This window comes from Diospyros lotus, chromosome 11, assembly GCF_014633365.1.
Source record: "Diospyros lotus cultivar Yz01 chromosome 11, ASM1463336v1, whole genome shotgun sequence".
Taxonomy (NCBI): Eukaryota; Viridiplantae; Streptophyta; class Magnoliopsida; order Ericales; family Ebenaceae; genus Diospyros; species Diospyros lotus.
Window position 1 is genome coordinate 25724217 of NC_068348.1, and position 18605 is coordinate 25742821.

The 18605-nt window shown below is 36.7% G+C and overlaps 2 protein-coding genes across 2 annotated transcripts in view; both read left to right on the plus strand.

Annotated features, from left to right (window-relative positions):
• Positions 1-353: 353 nt before the first annotated feature.
• LOC127812798 (uncharacterized) lies at positions 354-1124 on the plus strand. The gene has a single exon (XM_052353329.1). It carries the CDS (start codon positions 354-356, stop codon positions 1122-1124), a length of 771 nt encoding a protein of 256 aa, XP_052209289.1.
• Positions 1125-11956: 10832 nt separating this feature from the next.
• Positions 11957-18605, plus strand: part of LOC127813066 (disease resistance protein RUN1-like) — a 99715-nt gene continuing 93066 nt past the window's right edge. The window contains 5 exon segments of the mRNA XM_052353795.1: positions 11957-12781; positions 13599-14700; positions 14791-15183; positions 15274-16164; positions 16261-16373. Coding sequence (XP_052209755.1) covers positions 12240-12781; positions 13599-14700; positions 14791-15183; positions 15274-16164; positions 16261-16373 — 3041 coding nt within the window. The 5' untranslated portion in view covers positions 11957-12239.

Consider the following 18605-nt stretch of genomic DNA (forward strand, 5'->3'; position numbering starts at 1 on the left):
AAGAAAATATTTTCATATATGTCTCCTTATAAGGTGCTTACCTTTCGGACTTGGAAAAATATGACTATGAAATCTCGATATTTGAAATTCATTTGGTTTTTATTTTCACAAAGTAATATTTGATATTGAAATTGATTTATGTTGAAAACCACAACCTTGATTCATGACTTAGGGATTAAATAAAATATTATTTTTCTTCATCAAAACTAAGTATACAAAAGTAAAACAACATTCTCGACCGGTCGAAGACGGCGAAGCCTGGACCCCACCCAGGGTACTCATATTATTTTAAAGCTTTTTATTGGCAGGGGCATAACTGTCATTCGTAGCAGGCCGGGGTTGTAATGTGGGTTATGGTGGCACCTAGTAGTGGGTTCGAGGCGTCACATTACGCTTCCTTAAAGCACCACCAGAAGTCTTCTATGACTCTGGTTAACATCAAGCAAAACCAATGTGAGTCCCTAAGGGATTTCGTGGCTAGGTTTAATGAAGAGGCATTGAGCATTGACAAGTTTGATCAACGAATTGCAATGGTGGCTTTCAAGAATGGCTTGAGGGTTGGGTCATTCGCTCAGTCCTTGGCCAAGACTTCACCTGGTACCTTCACAGAAGTCCTTGCCCGGGCCAACAAGTACATCAACGCTGACGAGATGATGAAGGTAAAGCGGGCTGAACAACTTGACAGGAAGGAAAGAGAAAAAGAGAAGAAAAAGCCAATGGTGGAATATAAGATGGACTATCACCCCTCTCGAACCCAAGATCGCCTGGGTTTTGGGGGTGCCCGTGGCAACCCGATGAATTATATTCCCATCAATGCTAGTCGAGCAGAGATTCTACTGGCATTAGAGGATAAGAATTATTTGTGGCATCCTCCCCCGCTGAGGTCTCCACCCAACACTCGAAGCAAAAATAAGTATTGCCGATTCCATCGTGACCACGGCCATGATACAGAGGACTGCATCCAGTTAAAAGAAGAGATTCAAGAGCTTATAAACCGGGGTTACCTCCGAGATTTTGTTGGCCAAGAAGGCATGAGTTCGGGTAGAGTTGATTCCAAGTCAAAGAATAGGAAAAGGTCTCCTACTCGTGATTGCTTCCGAGAGCGAAGTCGAACACTGCCCTAGAGAGAAGGAAAACAACCCACTGGGGATGGAAGACATAAGTTTATCTTGTACACGTTGGTAGCGGGAATGGTTCCCGGGCCTCAAGATAATTTGTTGGGGGTCCAAAGTAGGTTAGACTCCATCACTCTCAAGAATGTGGTAAAGGAGAATGTGGTCATCACTTTCTCCGAAGAGGATCTTCAGAACTATCCTAACTACTCAAACCCCCTAGTGATCGCTGCTCAAGTAGGAGAGTGGGAGATGAGGCGAATCCTCGTGGATCTGGGTAGCTTTTTGGAGATTCTCTACAAAAGGACATTCCTAGGGATGGGGTTCACGTTCTATCAGCTGAGGCCAGTTTGAGTCCCATTGGTTGGTTTTGATGGAATGGTGATTCATTCGGAGGGGTTGATCCGACTGCCCCTGACGGTCGGTAGTGGCGCTCGCAAGTCCCAGGTACCGATATGCCCTCAGCATACAATATGATCCTTGGTAGGTTTGGGCTTAGTGCTCTGAGGGCAGTACTGAGCACCTATCACATGGTGTTGAAATTCCTTACTTTGGGTGGGATTGGCAAGGTAAAAGGAGACTAACGGTAGGTTAGGGAATGTTACGTGGCCTCATTGAATGCCACTATGGCCAAGGGGTTAGAGACAGACTCAAAACCGAATTAGAATGTTTTTCCTCAAGCCGGTCAGCACCAGATAGAGCGGGAACAGACATGAGCCCCAAGTATAGGAGAAGATCAGCAGCTGGTAAGGGAGGTGGGATAGAGTTTTAATGCCCTTCTTGTACTACGATGGTTCGATGTGAGTCATCCTTGGGACACGAATAAATTAACTCCGAATTGGGAAGAATCGTACTAGGTGGTGGAGTCCTTAAATCCGGGGGTATATCGACTAGAATACATGGAAGGCAAGCCTTTGAAGCATACCTGGAATGTGCAAAACTTAAGGAAGTTTTATCAATAAGTGGAATTCCTTGAACCTCTTTGTACTCTTTTTTACGACTAATGGCAAAACTTTAGATTCTCTCCACCAAATAGTAATCTCACAAAGGCCGACACTTAGCCAAAGGAAAATTCAAGGGTCAAGAGCCCTACGCCGTCCCCAAGACGAGGGTGGATTAATGGCCAGAAAAAAATCAACACCCTCTTCAGCGAGGGAGTGGCTAAAATCTAAGGGTCAATAGCCCTAGACCATCCCCCAAGACAAAGGTGGACAAATGGCCAGAAGAAAATCAACACCCTCTTCAGCGAGAGAGTGGCTAAAATCTAAGAGTCAAGAGCCCTAGGCCGTCCCTAAGTCGTGGACTAATGGTTGGAAGAAATTCAACACCCTTCTTCACGAAGAAGTGGCAAAAATCCAAGGGTCAAGAGCCCTAAACCGTCCTCAAATTAAAGAAAGGCAAAGGTGTAATACCCCATGTTCGTATGAGGTTACCACGTAATTTCGATAAGTTTAGAATACTGAAAAATTGATTTGATAGCAGTTATAAGTACCGAATCGGCTGCAAGGAATACCTCGGAGTGAAATTGTCTAAGAAAAATGACATGGTTTCGACGAGCATTTTGAGATAGGATTTATGGTATCGAAAGAAATCGAATCAGGAACAGTTTTCGGTATAGCTAAAATGCAGCTACCATTTAGGCTATAGAACCGAATCGTTATAGGAGGCTCCCGAAAAATCAACGGAACCCTAGAGGGCTCCGATTTTGCGTAAGGATCAACCCTTCAGTGGTTTCGGGATCGAACGATAACCCGGTGAGGACACTGGGGAAAAATCGACATTTTCGAGTTACTTTGAAGTTATTAGTTTTGCATTTTCGGTATGGTAATGCAAATTAATTTGAGGTTTAAGGGCATAGTTGCAATAAAAGAGTCTCCCAAGTGATAATATGATAAAATTGGGGATTAATGTGCAATTTTCTATATACATTAATGTGATATATAGTAAAATATATATATAATTATATGTATTTGTGGGCGTGCGTGGAGGCCATATCCTGCAATTCCAGCCATGCTCTGGAACTTAGCCCATGCTCTACAAATGCCACGCCATGCCTTGCAAGGTTTGGAGAAAGTTGCACGCAAAGAGGAAGCCTCAGGCAGTGAGGAGAGTCCACGTTTGCCTATAAATAACAAGCAAATGAAGAAGGAAATGACAATGAGCCATGGGAGCTTCGGCTGAGAGAGAGGTAGTGAGGGATCGTAGGATCGAGAGAAAGAGAGAGATATGAAGCAAATGAGGGTTGAGAGCAATGTGAGATGGAGAGAGAGAGAGGGGGGGCGAATTCGGCCATGGCAATGAGCTGGAGAAGCCATGGCTGCGGCCATGGAAGCACCGTGAAGAACAGAGGGGCTGACGGAGCAGCAACGTGATGAGGAGGCTGGTGCGGTAGCGGCAATGGGATGGGAAGGGGTCGATGGTGTCGGAGGTAGCTAACAACGGCCAAGAGGTGGTCGGAAGGGGCAAACCCACGGTTATGGTAGCCATGGTCGCAAGCTCACTGAGCTGGGTGCGAGAAAATGGTGGCCGGCGCTAGCAGTTTCCAGCGAGGTCGGAGGCCAATGCTTGGCTGGCAGGAGGTGCCAGCAGTCGGCGAGGACGGCGGCAGCGCGTGGGCAGCAGCGGCGGGTGGAGGTTGGTTCGTGCAGGTGTAGAGGAGAAGAGAAGAAGAAGAAGAAGAAAGAAAAGAAAATAGGAAAAGGATGGGAAAAATTTTAGAAAAATTTTGAAAAATAGGAAATTATGTTTCAGTGATATTCTGGAGATTTTTGCAAGAAAAATGCTTCGGCCACTCGTTTTGAGGATATGACACGCATACCGAGGAAGTTGGAGATGCTAAGTTAAGGTAAGTAAAATTCTCTAGAAAATTCTAAAAATTCAGGAATATTATTTTATGAATTGTTGTAGTGAAATATTTAGTTTGGATTTATTGAGGAAAAATAGAAAGAAATAGAGAGAAAAATAAAGAAAATGCAAAAAATTATGAAAAAATAGATTTTAAAGCTTATTTAAATAAATATGGTGATTAGGATACTTTGAGGCTAAAGTTGAAGAGACTTGTGGAAATTTTGAGGTTGCACGCAAATCGAGGTGATGCATAAATTTCGAGACATGTGCGAATATCGAGGTAGCTTGATAAGCTTGAGAAGATAAGTGGTATTTCTCAACTAGATTTAATTTTATGAAAAATGGTTAGTTGTAGGTGATTCATGTTTCAAACCCCGATCCTCGGGGATGCTTTCATCATATTGGCATGCTCTGATTTGTATCCATCACGTAGACTGCATACATGATATGCTATGAAATGCATATGTACACGTTGATATCATTGATCACTCGCATTGTGACCTTAAGGAGTACGAACTGGCACCGCTGCTTTACCAAGGGTGCACCCATACACCCCAGCTTTAAAAGAGGTGGTCGCAAAAATGGTGAGTAGCATGAAGGGTGCAGTTGACCCTTACAATGAGTAAGACATTGCATTCATGCACGAAATATATTTTTTTGTACCCTTACTTAGATGATTCATCATCTAACTTGGGATTTGCCCCTAGAATATTCAAATGTTGCAAATGGAGATTGTAGCAGATAAGAGGATAAATGAGGCATGAAATGACACTTAGCCGAGTGCATGAAGAATGAAATGTATGTTATGTAGCCCATGTATTTAAATTCTGCGACTTTGAATTCTGGACGTTTTAAAAGCATAAGGATGTATAATCCTATTTGAGCTTAATGATAGTTTAGAACTTATGTTTGTATTAAGTTATGTTGAGGAACGATGATTTAGTTATCAATATTAAGATAACAGGTTCGATTCTTGCTTTTGCATTTGATGTGCATAATGATTCTCTTTCGAGAAAATGTTTGAAAATTCTGGGACGAATTCGAGAAATGATGTGATTTAGTATTAGTTTGAAAGAAAAAAAAAATTATTGTCCTAGAATTGTCTCAATTTATGACGCGCCTGAGAAAGCGGGGCATTACAAAAGGTCAAAGAAGAAAAACCATAACCAAGCACGAGCTAAAGGGAGCTCAACAGGCATGACTTAACTTGGGAAGTCTCGAACCACACATGTGGCAAAAAAGCCAAAAGAATTAGGTTAGTCAAGTTAATTAAGGCTTACTTTGTTGATATTAACAAATTAAAAAAAGAAGAAGCAAGCAAGCAGCAAATAAAAAAAAAAGAGAGTTGTTAGAACCCCAAGGGTTGGCCATGGCCGACCCAATATGTATCTATATATATAAAAGAAAGAGAGAAGGAAAGGGGGCAAGTGCCCCAAGAAGAGGGCGGCTATGGCCGAGGTCGGCTATGGCTGACCTTAGTCAGGCTGGCCCTGGCTGAGGACAACCAGGTCGGTCCTGGTCGACCTTGGCTAAGTCAAGCCGAGTCGAGTGCTCGGCCAGGTAGAGGTCTTCCTGGCCAAGGAAGAAGATAATAAAAAAATAAAAAATAATGAAAAAAATATAAAAGCAAAAAATAATAAAATAAAATAAAATAAAAATAATATAAATAGAAAAAGCAAAGGAAGAAATGAATAAAAAAAAAAGGAAGGGAGGAAAGAGTTAACCTCAAGAGTTTGGGGTTTTGGCTGTTTTATACTTAAAAATACTCTTATGCATATCGGGGAGAATCTATAGTCAAATAAGCTCAGAAATTAAGCTACTCCTCGACCTAGCGTGATTCTTAACTCAGCTTAAGGAGTGGGGGGCAAGTGATGTGGCACCACCTTAAATTATAAGAATACCCCTACGCGTTAGTAACCTCACCCGCCATATGGATTGTCTAGGAGACGGACACGTGGCAAGTCAACAATCTGGAGTGGAATCCGAAAAATTTGGCCAGCACTGCGAGACCCGTTCCAGTTTGACAAGGGACCTTGGGAGTCGTGCCCGCCCATCTCGGGTTTATCTTGAGTACCCCATAACGAACTTGCCTATAAAAAGTAGCGATTTTCACCAGGTATGACCAAGCTCTCCACCTCTTACATTTATTACTACATGCATTTGCTCTACTAATTTGAGCATCGGAATTCACCCCGGGGGACCTTAGCCCCATCACTCCATTGTCTTGCAGGTTCTATTCCGGAGGTCCGACATTGCCAAATCTAAGATACTATTCCCGAGGTCCATTTACAGATGTGACATGTGGTGGTTGGTCTCAAAAACCATCATCAATAATCTCTTTTAAAAGTTCAATAGTTTTTATATGAAGAAAAATTATACCTAGTTTCTTTGAGGCTTGAAATAATTACAAAAATTATCTATAAAGTTTAGGAAAATACAGCAAGTATTCTTGAGATTTAATACTATGTTGTAATTTTTCGTCATCATTATTAGTGAACCTTAGTTAAAATATTTTTAAAGAACTGAAATGCCCTTATATTTAAAAAGCTTTGTATTTTCTCTCTTGCCACCCTTCTTTAGTGAGGTGAATGATTGTTGACAGTTTTTGTGTTTTTTTTTTAATGTGTTTTTTTTTCTTTTCCCTTTTTTTCTTTATGTACAAATCGCCTTTGTGCAATTATCACAACCATGGCAACTGAAATTGCTTGCGTCAGCATGAGCTAACTCTTCATTTTTCTTCTTCTTCTTCTTATTTTCTCATTTTCTCATTATGATTGAACCATTTTCTACCTTAAGAACCCTTTATTTTTGGTTTGGGGTACAAATCATTTAGCCAAACAAGCCTTTAAAAGAAAAGAGTATGGGTGTCCATTCGATTATAACCGAATCTAATCGACCAAAAAATACTAATCGAACCACATGTAATAACGGAACCGACCGATTAATCTCAACTAATCGAAACCGAACTAACGCAAATCTAAATTGAGTTAATTGAACCGAAAATTGATTATGCAAAATTAGAAATTAATACAGAAATTGATATAGAAACAAATTGATTTACAGCAATAGAGAAACAACGTTTGTGCAACTTGTTTGTGCAAATGAAAGAATACACACAAAAGAGAATACAAATCCATTTACAGTGAAGAAGAGCAGAAAAATGCAAGCCCATTTACAATGCAGAAATACACAAGAGAGAATACAAATCTGTTTGTGAAAACAAAGGAAATATAAACGAACAACCCGTAATGCAAACGAAGAAATACAACAAAAAACTAACCCAATTGAAAGTAAAAAAAATTAAAAAATCTTACAAAACCCTAACCTAACTATCGATACTAACCTAAGTAACCTCCGTCGCTCGATGGTCGGTGGTCGTTGCCTTGTTGGTGTGGATCGATCGTCCAAGCATAAGGAAGGAAAGCAAGAAACAAAGAAATGATGGAACGACGTTGGTGTGGATTTGACGAATGAGACAAAAGGGACGGTCGAACGGCGGGCGTGACCGACTGCCATCAGCAAAGGCGTCGAAGGCGGAGATGGTGACCATCATTGATGGTGACACGTCGAGGGACACAAAATTGATCGATTTGTGCAATTGATTTGCTGGAGGCTTTCTCTTTCTTTCTATCGACAGACTCCAGGTGAGTGGGTGAGTGGTTATCTTAAGAAAAAGGGGGTGGTTGGGTCACAAACTCCTCACGGGTCATGGGTTACTTTCAATTCGAGCTCGAAGAAGGGGAGGAGTGGTCATGGGTAATTTCAGTTATTCGATTATTTTTATATAAATAATCGAACCGAACCAATTCATCAATTTTTTGAAAAAAATATAACTAAACCAATTTTTTTTCTTTAGAAAAATCGAATCTAACCGACCATTTAATTGGAACAACATTTCCATCTTTGCCGGCTCGCAAATGATATTTTAAAAAAGGGGTTCAACTTTAGGAAAGGAGGATCCTGTATTGAAATATTGACATTTTTGTTTGTCATGACGCGTGTATTAGAAAATTAGTATAATTAAAATGTTATTTAATACTTTTCTCCAAGATATTAGTTTTTCTATAATAATAAAAAATAAAATATTTTTATTATTATTTCATACATTAATCTTATTGAACAAGTGAATTATATGAATTATTCTTATTTTTATTTGTCTTTAAATTTTAAATTATTCAATGAATAATGTAATCAAATCTTAAATTATAATCTAATTATTATGAGAAAGATCCCCAAATCTATGTAAAATTAAGACAATATGAAGATAGTAGACAGATTTAATGAAAATTATTGAAAATAAAACACCACCACCCACTGAACGTAAAGCCCCTAATCATCATTTTCAAAACAAAAGTCCCAAAATCAAAACCATCACCACAAAATAAAACTACTTCCATCTTTTTTTTCGATTTAAAATAACTATAGCCTAAAGTGCCATGATCTCTTAACATAGTCATTCAGATTCTTTTCTACAAGTCCATAATAGTCACGATACATTGGAGAAGGCCGGTAATAAATAATTGATGGGTATAGATGGTACCAGTAAGTCTTCATGAACCAAGCCACGTGCTTGTCTTTTGAATCTTTCTTCAGGTTTTTCACTAGCACTAGCGTCGTCGGCTTTTTCTCTTTTTTCGCCAACCCCACCAAGGGCCAGCTCAAGGGGCTGGGGGGCCCTAACCGATTACTAATTATGGGGCCTCCTTAAAAATAAGAAAATTATTAAAATTTTATTTTTTAAATATAAATTACTAATTAAAATTTTATATTTTAGTTTAAAAAGTAAATATTCTTTAATTAATAATATTACCAAATTACTTAATTTTTCTCATGACATAATTGAACATAAATAATATTTTATTAATTTTAATTTTAAAAAAATTATTTCTACTGAATTTATAGTAACATGAATGATTAATAATATTTTATAAATTATTTATGTATTTAAAAAAAGTTAACTTTTTTAATAAAATTTAGTATGGCAATTGGTATTTTTATTTCTATAATTATATATTTTTAAAAAAATTTAATTCTGAAAATAAATCTAAATCATAAGAACATATCATATTTAAAAAAATTAATATTTAAACATTTTTTAAAATTATTATCATTAATTAATTTTAACTTTTTACATTATAAAAAAATTAAATTATTTTCATAAATTTATTTTTAAAAAAAACATCATCACTAAATATGTAATATAATTCCAACAGTGAATAGTTTTTTTTGGTTAATTTTAATTTTAAGCAAGAATTACTTATTAATCATTATGACTAAGGTTACGTTCATTTTATTATTTTCAAGTTATTTTTAGTTTTTAATTTTTTAAAATAATAAAAATATTTTTTTTTTGCTATTTTTGAAAATAAAAAAAATTATAAAAAAAAATTAAAACAACAAAAAATTGTTTTGAGTATTTTTATCTAAAATAAATTTTAAACTCAAAATATATTTATTTATTTATATTTTATTATTGAAATAAAAAAATATTACAAAATCTATTAATTTTAAAATGTATATATATTTTTAATAATATATTAATATTAATTTTTTTAATTTACTAAATAATTAAATTTATTGAATAAAATATTATTAAAAAATTATTTTCAAAATTTTAAACAGAATGCATTTTCTAATTTTTTATTTTAAGAAATAATTTTTTAAAATAATAAAAAACGTATTTTTAATTTTTTTAAAAATAAATTATTAAAATAAAAAATTTAAAATAAAATTAAAATTAAAAATTAAAAAACAAAGACAACCCAACCTAAATTTCTGAAAAATAGTTGTCAACAACAGCAGCAGGCAAGCCTCATCATCTCTGTCTCCTATTGCTAATTTTCTATGAGTCTATGCTTCACGCTCTCTCTCTCTCTCTCTCTCTCGTGTCACTTAAATGTAAATTCAATATGAAAGGTTGGCAGCACAGGCCTATGCCTAGACCCCACCAACAAGATCTCTGTGTGGCAGATCTTCCTGGCCTTGTCTGCCACTTTGACTGCATCCACATCCCCTGTTACGGTCAATTTGCTGTCCTATGCGTTCATGTCAATTGATTCAACTCTTGCAGAAATTAAAATATAAGAGAAAACGGATGCGATTTGGGAAATTAATTCGGCGTTTCGAGATATGAGTTTGGTCGTTTCGGATTCAAATTAAGGATCGGAACCTGCAAGGCCGAAGGGAGAAGACTCTGGTCATGGCTTTCTTCTTGCCCTTGTCGTCGTGCATATTCAGTTTCAGCACATCCTTCTGTCATCAGCAAATTAAGCTTTAGTACTTAAGAGTCGATTATATATATATATATATAAATATAGGAACAATCTGAACAATTTCGTCGTGCATCAATCAAAAGGCTAGAAAGCTAACCTTCATTTTTCTCGAGAAACGAGTGATCTAAGCAGAGAGAGAGAGAGAGTCAGCTGCCTCGTCAAGGTCTACATCAACATTTTCCTGTGGCGAGCGGATCAAAGTCTAGATGAGATCATTAAAACGGCGTCGTAATGCTGGCAACCTTTCAGGTTTTGAATAAGGAAACGGCATCGTTGGTAGAAGCTATCAGCCGCTAATTAGGGTCTGCAAAAAAATCGGTATATCGTGAAAATTGACTAGCCCAAATTGGACCACACCGAACCAATCAATTTTTTCATCAAAACAGTCAGAAACGGTTTGCAATATACTCAAATCGCGATTTACACGGTTTGGGCCCTTAATGGTTTGATTTCAAATCGAATCGCCCGACACTTCAGAAATAATAAAAATTATAATTATATAAATTAATAAAAATATCTTTTATATTAATTAAAGATATTATGCGCGAGTGGCAATGCCATTAAACATCTCATTTGCATTAATTAAAGTTACATGTGCAGTGCCAATGTCCTTCGCATTAATTAAATGGTGATCGCAATGCCAATCCCATTAAACATGTCCTTTACATTAATTAAATGGTGATGCCCAATGCCAATGCCATATTTTGAATTGATAGACTCACGTATAACCTCATCATTTTCTCTGAAATGACGCCTTCATTTCTCTCTTTCACATTCTCTCTTTCTCTCACTTTGATTAATATTATATCAGGCGATGAAAACTGCACCAAATCGCACCGCAATTTTGCGATGCGATTTGATGCAATTTTGTTGACTAAATCAAATCATGCGATTTGATTTAATGCTAAATCGTACATGTGATTTAATGCCAAACATGCGATTTAGAGTATTGAAAATATCTTAAATCGTTCAAATCGCACTGTGAACATCTCTACCGTTAATATTCAAATCAACAGTCAACGCGAATCATCACAGAAGCATCATCATCGTGTTCGGAAACGGAGGGCCCATTCGCACGTGGTCGGCAGGCCATTCTCATAGAGTATTTGGCTTACCCCTTTTATATATATATATATATATCTTATAAGTTTTTATATTTATAAGTTATGTAAAATTTAAAAGTCAGGTAACAATTAGTTAATAAATTATTTTGATAAAAATATTTTAAATTTTTATTTATATAATTTTGTATTTAATTTAAAAAAATTAATAAGTTATTAAAATTAAATAAAAAGATAAAAAATAGATATATTATAGAATAATATAAAAAAATTAATAAAAAAATTATTTTTTATAAAAATAAATTATAAAATAAAATGTACTGATAAAATTTTTATTGATATTGATAAATTATATATAATTATTAAAAAAATATATTAATATAATATTTTATATTTAAATTTAAGTTTAATTTATAAACTATTAAAAATATTAATATAATATACATTAAAATATATATTATATATATATATGGTGACAGCAATAGGCTAAAGGCGACTAGTTGGGACGCCGATAGTGGAAAAGTTGACAGCAACATACATTAAAATATATATGTTAACAAATAGGTAATTAAATAAGTTAGTCCAAACGAGGTCCTCATGTTAGCACTTCAGACCCATTATTAGCAATAATTTACCCGACTTTTTTTCCCAGCGAAATTTCGCCCCGGTTTCCTGGAAGGTTCCCAACTTCCCATTCAATAATTTCGCCCATGATACAGTAGCCCATTCGCATGCGCTTTTCGACCGATGTTTTGCTTTGCTTTGATTGCGCTCTATCTATTCCCCCCTAAATTTCTCTCGTCCTCCCAGACGACTTCCATTTACTTCCGAGTTGACGATGCTCTCTAGTCTCTACCCGATTGTTCTGACTATAAATCCAAGAGGTAGACTTTGATTGATCTCTAGTTTTCTCCACCAGATCCATTATTCTCTGCTCCCTCTGTTCAATGACTACTACTACAAGAGGCAAAGAGCCTGCCTCCTCCTCCTTCGCTTCTCGGAGCAGCGGCAGCTATGACGTGTTCTTGAGCTTCAGAGGCGAGGACACTCGCTGGACCTTCGCCGACCACCTCTACACGGCTCTTACGAACGCCGGATTTCGCACCTTCAGAGACGATGATGAAATCGAAAGAGGAGAAAACATCTAGGTTGAGCTGCGGAGGGCAATCGAAGAGTCGAGGGTTTCAATTGTTGTCCTCTCCAGAACCTACGCGTCTTCGAGCTGGTGCCTCGATGAGCTTGCAATGATCATCGGAAGACGACGGAGGGGGGACTCTGCCCACCTGGTTCTGCCGGTGTTCTACGGCGTGGATCCGTCGGACGTCAGGAAACAAAAGGGAGTTTATGCGGAGGCATTTGTGAGGCATGAAGAGCGATTCAAGTTCGAGGTGGGAGAGGGTGAAGCAGCAAAGGAGTGGAAGGAGAAATTGAAGGGGTGGAGGGAAGCGCTAGAGGAAGTTGCTGGTTTAGCAGGAATGCCAGATGGAGGGTAATTGTTTGCGTCCCACTTCTTTGTCAATAGTTGTGAATGGACTGTAATTTAATTACACTATTAATTAAATATTCTAAGGTGCAAAAATATATCAAAAAAGTAATTTTGACTAATCATAGTACTAAAAATATTAATTGAAACAATTTACCATGGTAAAATTTCTAGTTTTTTTAAAAAATTTAAAATTTAAGATCAATATCATTAAAATTGTAATATTACAATATCATGAATATAATTTTGGTAGTTTTTATATTGTAATATTATCAAATTAATTAGATTATAATTATAATATGGCAATATAGAATTATATTACCAGCAATATCATAAATGATGTATTAATTAGATCATAACTATAATATAACTCATGTGTTTCATAGTTACAGGACACCCTACGGACACTGCTTGTGATGCAATGTCTTTACAAGAAGACATATTCTATTAGAAATAGAGTCCATTAACGATCTAAAAGATAATGGATTCAAGTAGCTTGGAATGATGGGGGAGAGATTGGTAGACTAGAGGAACTTCATGTGAAAACGTATCTTATTTTTGAAAAATGAAATTCCTTGTCATTTAATAGAGTTCTTTTGCCATCTGATTTCTTTGATTTATTTTATTTTTCCATTGTTCTTTTCATATTTTTGGCATCATCTTAATGTATTAATTTTAAGTTCAAATGATTGCAGTTTTTCCGTGGACCATGATAATTTTGATAATATGTTAGTTTTTCATAGAGAAAATTTTAATTTATTTAAGTTATCAGATGCTTGGCGATTGATGAGCTATCACTTTCTGTATGGATTGCAAACTATAGGTACGAGTCAAAGCTTATCCAAAAAATTATCAAGGAAATTGAAGACAAGCTAAGCCGGCCAAGAGTTTTGAATGTTGCCCTTTACCCCATTGGTCTAGATTCCCGTGCCATAAGGATTAATTTGTGGTTACAAGATGGAGGGGTTGATGTTAGACTTATTGCCATTTGTGGGATGGGTGGAATTGGCAAGACAACCATTGCTAAATTTGTGTACGAGTCAAACTCCTCAAAATTTGAAGGTAGCAGCTTCCTAGCAAATGTAAGAGAAATTTCTGGACAACAAAACGGTTTAATTCGTTTACAAAGTCAACTTCTTTCAGATATTCTGAGCAAAAGAGGGGTAGAAATACGCAATGTTGATGAAGGGATTCTTAAGATTAAAGAAGTTATTGGTCGTAAAAGAGTTCTTATAATTCTTGATGATGTTGATAAATGGGAACAATTAGATGCAGTCTTTGGAATGAACGATTGGCTTTCTCCAGGTAGTAAATTGATCATAACTACTAGACATGAGCAATTAGTAAGAGCTCATGAGTGTTGGAAAGTATACAAGGTAGAGAAGTTGGATCACGACGAATCCCTACAGCTTTTCAGTTGGTATGCCTTCGGACAAAGCCATCCTATTGATGGTTATTTGATAGACTCAAAAAGGGCAGTAGATTATTGCAGGGGGCTTCCATTAGCTGTTAAAATTTTGGGTCGTTCCCTATCTAGCTCAAGTTTAGATGTGTGGAAAAGTCAACTACAAAAATTAATGGCAAGTCCTCATAATGAAATCCTTGAAATACTCAAACTAAGTTATGACTCTTTACCAAACGACCAAGACAAAAATTTATTCCTCGATATTGCTTGCTTCTTTGTTGGAGGGGACATAGACACCACACTTACAATCCTAAAGGGCTGTTATGATTTCGCATTGGCCGGAATTCAAAATCTTATTGATAGAAATATGTTAACCATTGAACATAATCGGCTGGTGATGCATCCATTGATTCAGGAAATGGGAAGGGAAATTGTCCGGCAAAAATCACCGAAAGAGTTAGGAGATCGCAGCAGGCTCTGGAATCACAAGGATTCCTTTAGTGTCTTGAAGGGAAAAACTGTATGAATTAACTATACTTATTTATTTTGTACATATTTGTGGAAAGATTCTATTTATTTATCAATGCTCCCCCCTCCTCTTCTTTGTCAGGGCACAAGAAAAATCAGAGGTCTCGTTCTTGACATGCATTTCTTGATGGAAGATGAGTCTGAGTGGAATAGCTTTGGGCCCAACAGCTGCTCTAGAAAGCGGAAGAGGTTTCCCTTTAGTATCTTCTCTGGTTTCCCTATTGGCATTACTGCAAAAAATTCAAATGTAGCTTTTTTGGAAGGTGATGCATTTTCAGGGATGTCCAATCTACAACTTCTAGGGATTAGTCATGTACAATTATTTGGAAACTATGAAAATTTTCCCAAAGGATTGAGGTGGTTGCATTGGTCTCATTTCCCTTTACAAATGATACCCAACGATTTTCCTTTGGACAAGCTGGTTGCTCTTGAAATGCCTTATAGTTGCTTGAAAAAGGTTTTGAATGGAGCCAAGGTTGTTTCCTATTTCCTTTTCTTTTTATTTCTTCTATTAATTTGTATTTTCATTAGTTTTTTAATCAAATTCTCTCTTGTTGTTTTTCAGTACCTTGGATTACTAAAAATCCTTAATCTAAGTCATTCCCATTATCTTGTTGAGACTCCTAATTTCTCAAGGTTGCCGAATCTCGAAAGACTTATGCTCAAAAGTTGTACTAGGTTGGTTAAGGTTGATGAATCGATTGGATGCCTAGAAAGACTTGTTTTCTTAAACTTGAGAAATTGTCAAAGCTTGAGGGAGCTTCCACAAACCTTTTATACGCTAAAATCTCTGGCAACACTTGACCTTAGCGGTTGCTTTAATCTTGGAAATTTTTCAGCAGAGCTTTTACCAGACGGAACTGCAATAAATCCATTATTCTGCATCACTCGGATGGTGAAAGCATGGCTTTTGTCTGCATGGCCTTGGCCACTAAATCCAAGAAGTCGGCCAGAATTTTCATCGGTTTCTTTTCCACCGTCTTTGGTACGTTTAGATCTTGCAAATTGCAATCTGTCTGATGACAGTTTCCCTATGGATTTTAGCAGCCTATCCTCATTGAGGTGGTTGAATTTGAGAAAGAATCCAATTTGTAGCCTCCCAAATTGCATTAGGGATCTTTCTGGGCTCGAGGCGCTAGACTTAAAATCATGCCCAAGGCTTTTGACACTTGACGGGCTGCCTCAAAGTTTAGGAAATTTGTGGGTTAGTGAATGTGAATTGTTGGAAAAAATAAGCTTTGACTCGGCAGATTTTACCGACAAATATGTACGTTATGATGATTGCCCGAGGCTAGTTGAGTTTTCGGGCTTATTCAAAGTAAAATGCTTAGAAAGTGATGATGCAGAGCTAATTAGCAATTTGGGCTTATGTGACTTCTTCAAAGGCTGGAGAAAATCATACATAGAGTTATCATCAATCTTTGCATCACATAAAACGTGGATGTCTCCTCCCCTAGTGCGCTCTCTCTCTCTCTCTCTCTCTCTCTCTCTCTCTCTCTCTCTCTCATGGGGCTGTATATTACTGTTTAACTTATGTTGTTTTTTGGTATAGGGATCACACCATCCTTGTATAATTTCCACTTATGTTGCTGGAAGCAAGATGCCTATCAGATTCAATCTTAAGAATGTAGGATCCTCAATATCTTTTACCATGCCTTCCGATGCTAATTTCAGAACTCAAGGGTTATCTGTATGTTTTGTTTATGCTGAATCTAATGATCGTCGGTTTGGAGAACAACACTTTTGCACAATTATCAGTAATGCAACCAAGCAAGTGAAATGGAGCTATTACCCAGAACTTTATGGCATTCCAGGAAATGATGGTGGTGACATGATGTGGTTAAGTTATTGGAAGTTAGAGGATCAGTTGGAAGGTGGCGATGAAGTGAATATTTTAGTTACAACAAGTGGTGGTGATTATGAAGTGAAGGAGGTTGGGGTGCATATTGTGTACAAGGAGGAGGAGGCAGAAGAAAAGAAGAGCACACAATCGTTTAGTTTAGAAGTTCCCCAACAAATTCATCCCTATGGGAATGTAGTTCCTGATGGTTTTTGTAACGGGGATTGCGAGAACTGCACTAGAATCATTCTTCATCCTGATCACTTTGATCATTTCGGGATTGTGTGGCGAATGATGGGTGGAACTTCCGTATTTTCTTCAAGCTCTTTTTGGACCTAATAAGTAAATGATAAGAGTTTTTTTTTTTTTTTTTTTTTAACGCTATTTCATGTCCGTTTAGTTTAAGATGAAAGTAGTCTACCATTGATGGAATTATTCTATGGGACCAACCAAATAATGAGAAGTTGAATTTGGAGAGAGGAAAGGATGGGAGCAAGTGGGCCTCACTTGCATGCTGTTGCTTGTGTATAATAAAGTTGTTTGTTTCTCTTTTCTTTTGCTGCTCCATCCTCTTTTTTTTTCTTTCTTTCTTTCTTTGAAAATTGGAAGGTAATGATGCTTAAAAATTGGAAGTCTTTCTTTTACTTAGATTCAAACTCTTTATTTTTTTTTCTTCTTGAATTTTGTTTCTCTATTATTTAGGTTTAATATAATTAATCTTGAGTTCCATCAAACTCTTCTCTCTCTCTCTCTTTCCATGTTTTGGGTTTAATTTTTTCTCTTCTTTTTTTTTTTGTCTTTTTTGTGTTCACCGTAACAGATAAGTTCATTTCAAGTTAAACAAATCTTATTATAAATGTTTAATTTATTAAAATAATAATAATTTATAAGTAGAGTTATAAATAACTCGGGTTTGTAAATATCTTAGTATTCAATTTCATAAAGTTCATTTAATTTTGATCATTAAGATAAATGTATCCAATTTGAATTTAATTTTAAAATTTAATTTATAACAAATCACGTTTGACCTTAATAAAATTTGGTTTGTTAATTCATGAATTAGTTCGATTATAGACTCACGAGCAACTCTGATTAAAAAATTTGTGAATAATTTGTTTATAATATATTAATAAATTTATTTATAATTTTATAAATATATTATTTAAACATAAATACATACACATATTATATATATACATGTCATATATATTATTTAAATAAAAATATATATACATATACACATATATCATTATATTAAATTTGATTGATTCGAGAACAGTCTCCATTTCCAAGAAACCCATTTCGATAGCCTCACAATCTCCTAGGTTTCTTTGCCTGTTCCGTTCATCTCCTTTCCCCCATTTCTCTTCCTTTTGCCACTTGTTCCTTTATCTTTTTCTTCAATTGTTACGGGCATGCTCAAGATCCAGTAAGCGTCGAACTGAGCTTCTTAAAGTGAGCTTGCATAATGCTAGAGCCCAGGCTTATACAGTAGAGCCAAGCGAGCTCCTGATAATGCCTCCAACTTGTCAGCGTATTCAAGCGTGCTCCTAGTTGCGTCTCGAATGAGCTCCCAGTGATTCTTGTGATTCGTTGACTCAGCCGATTAGCTCGCGTAACAAAAAAAGCGTAAGTTATGGTATATCATTGGGCCAGAGGCCGCCCCAGTTGGGTTGATTGGGTCCATTTGGCCGACCCATGCTAGTTCCATCTTGGCCCTCTCACAACAGCATCATTACAATTGCGCCTGGGTTTTCGGGCGTCCACCTTAGATCCCATGCTCATTAATGGCGGATCTCATCCACATTAATGAGGGTCTCGCCGACACCTTGCTGCGGCAGGGACACCCCCGCCGGCTATTCTATCCCATCGCCTGTACAAGTACGGAGCATGCAGAAGGGCTTCTGCTGATATATATATAGACCATCCCTCTTGAGGGCCGAGGTATAAATTCTTTTCCATCAACTTACGAACACCCGATATACTTGTTTACTCGCTCACTAACTTGAGCTTCGGAGTACCCTGTAGGGACGGGTTGACAGCTCAGCAAATCGGAC

Excerpts from the sequence above, each read along its gene's own strand:
- LOC127812798 (XM_052353329.1), top strand. The coding sequence starts at position 354 with ATGGTGGCACCTAGTAGTGGGTTCGAGGCGTCACATTACGCTTCCTTA.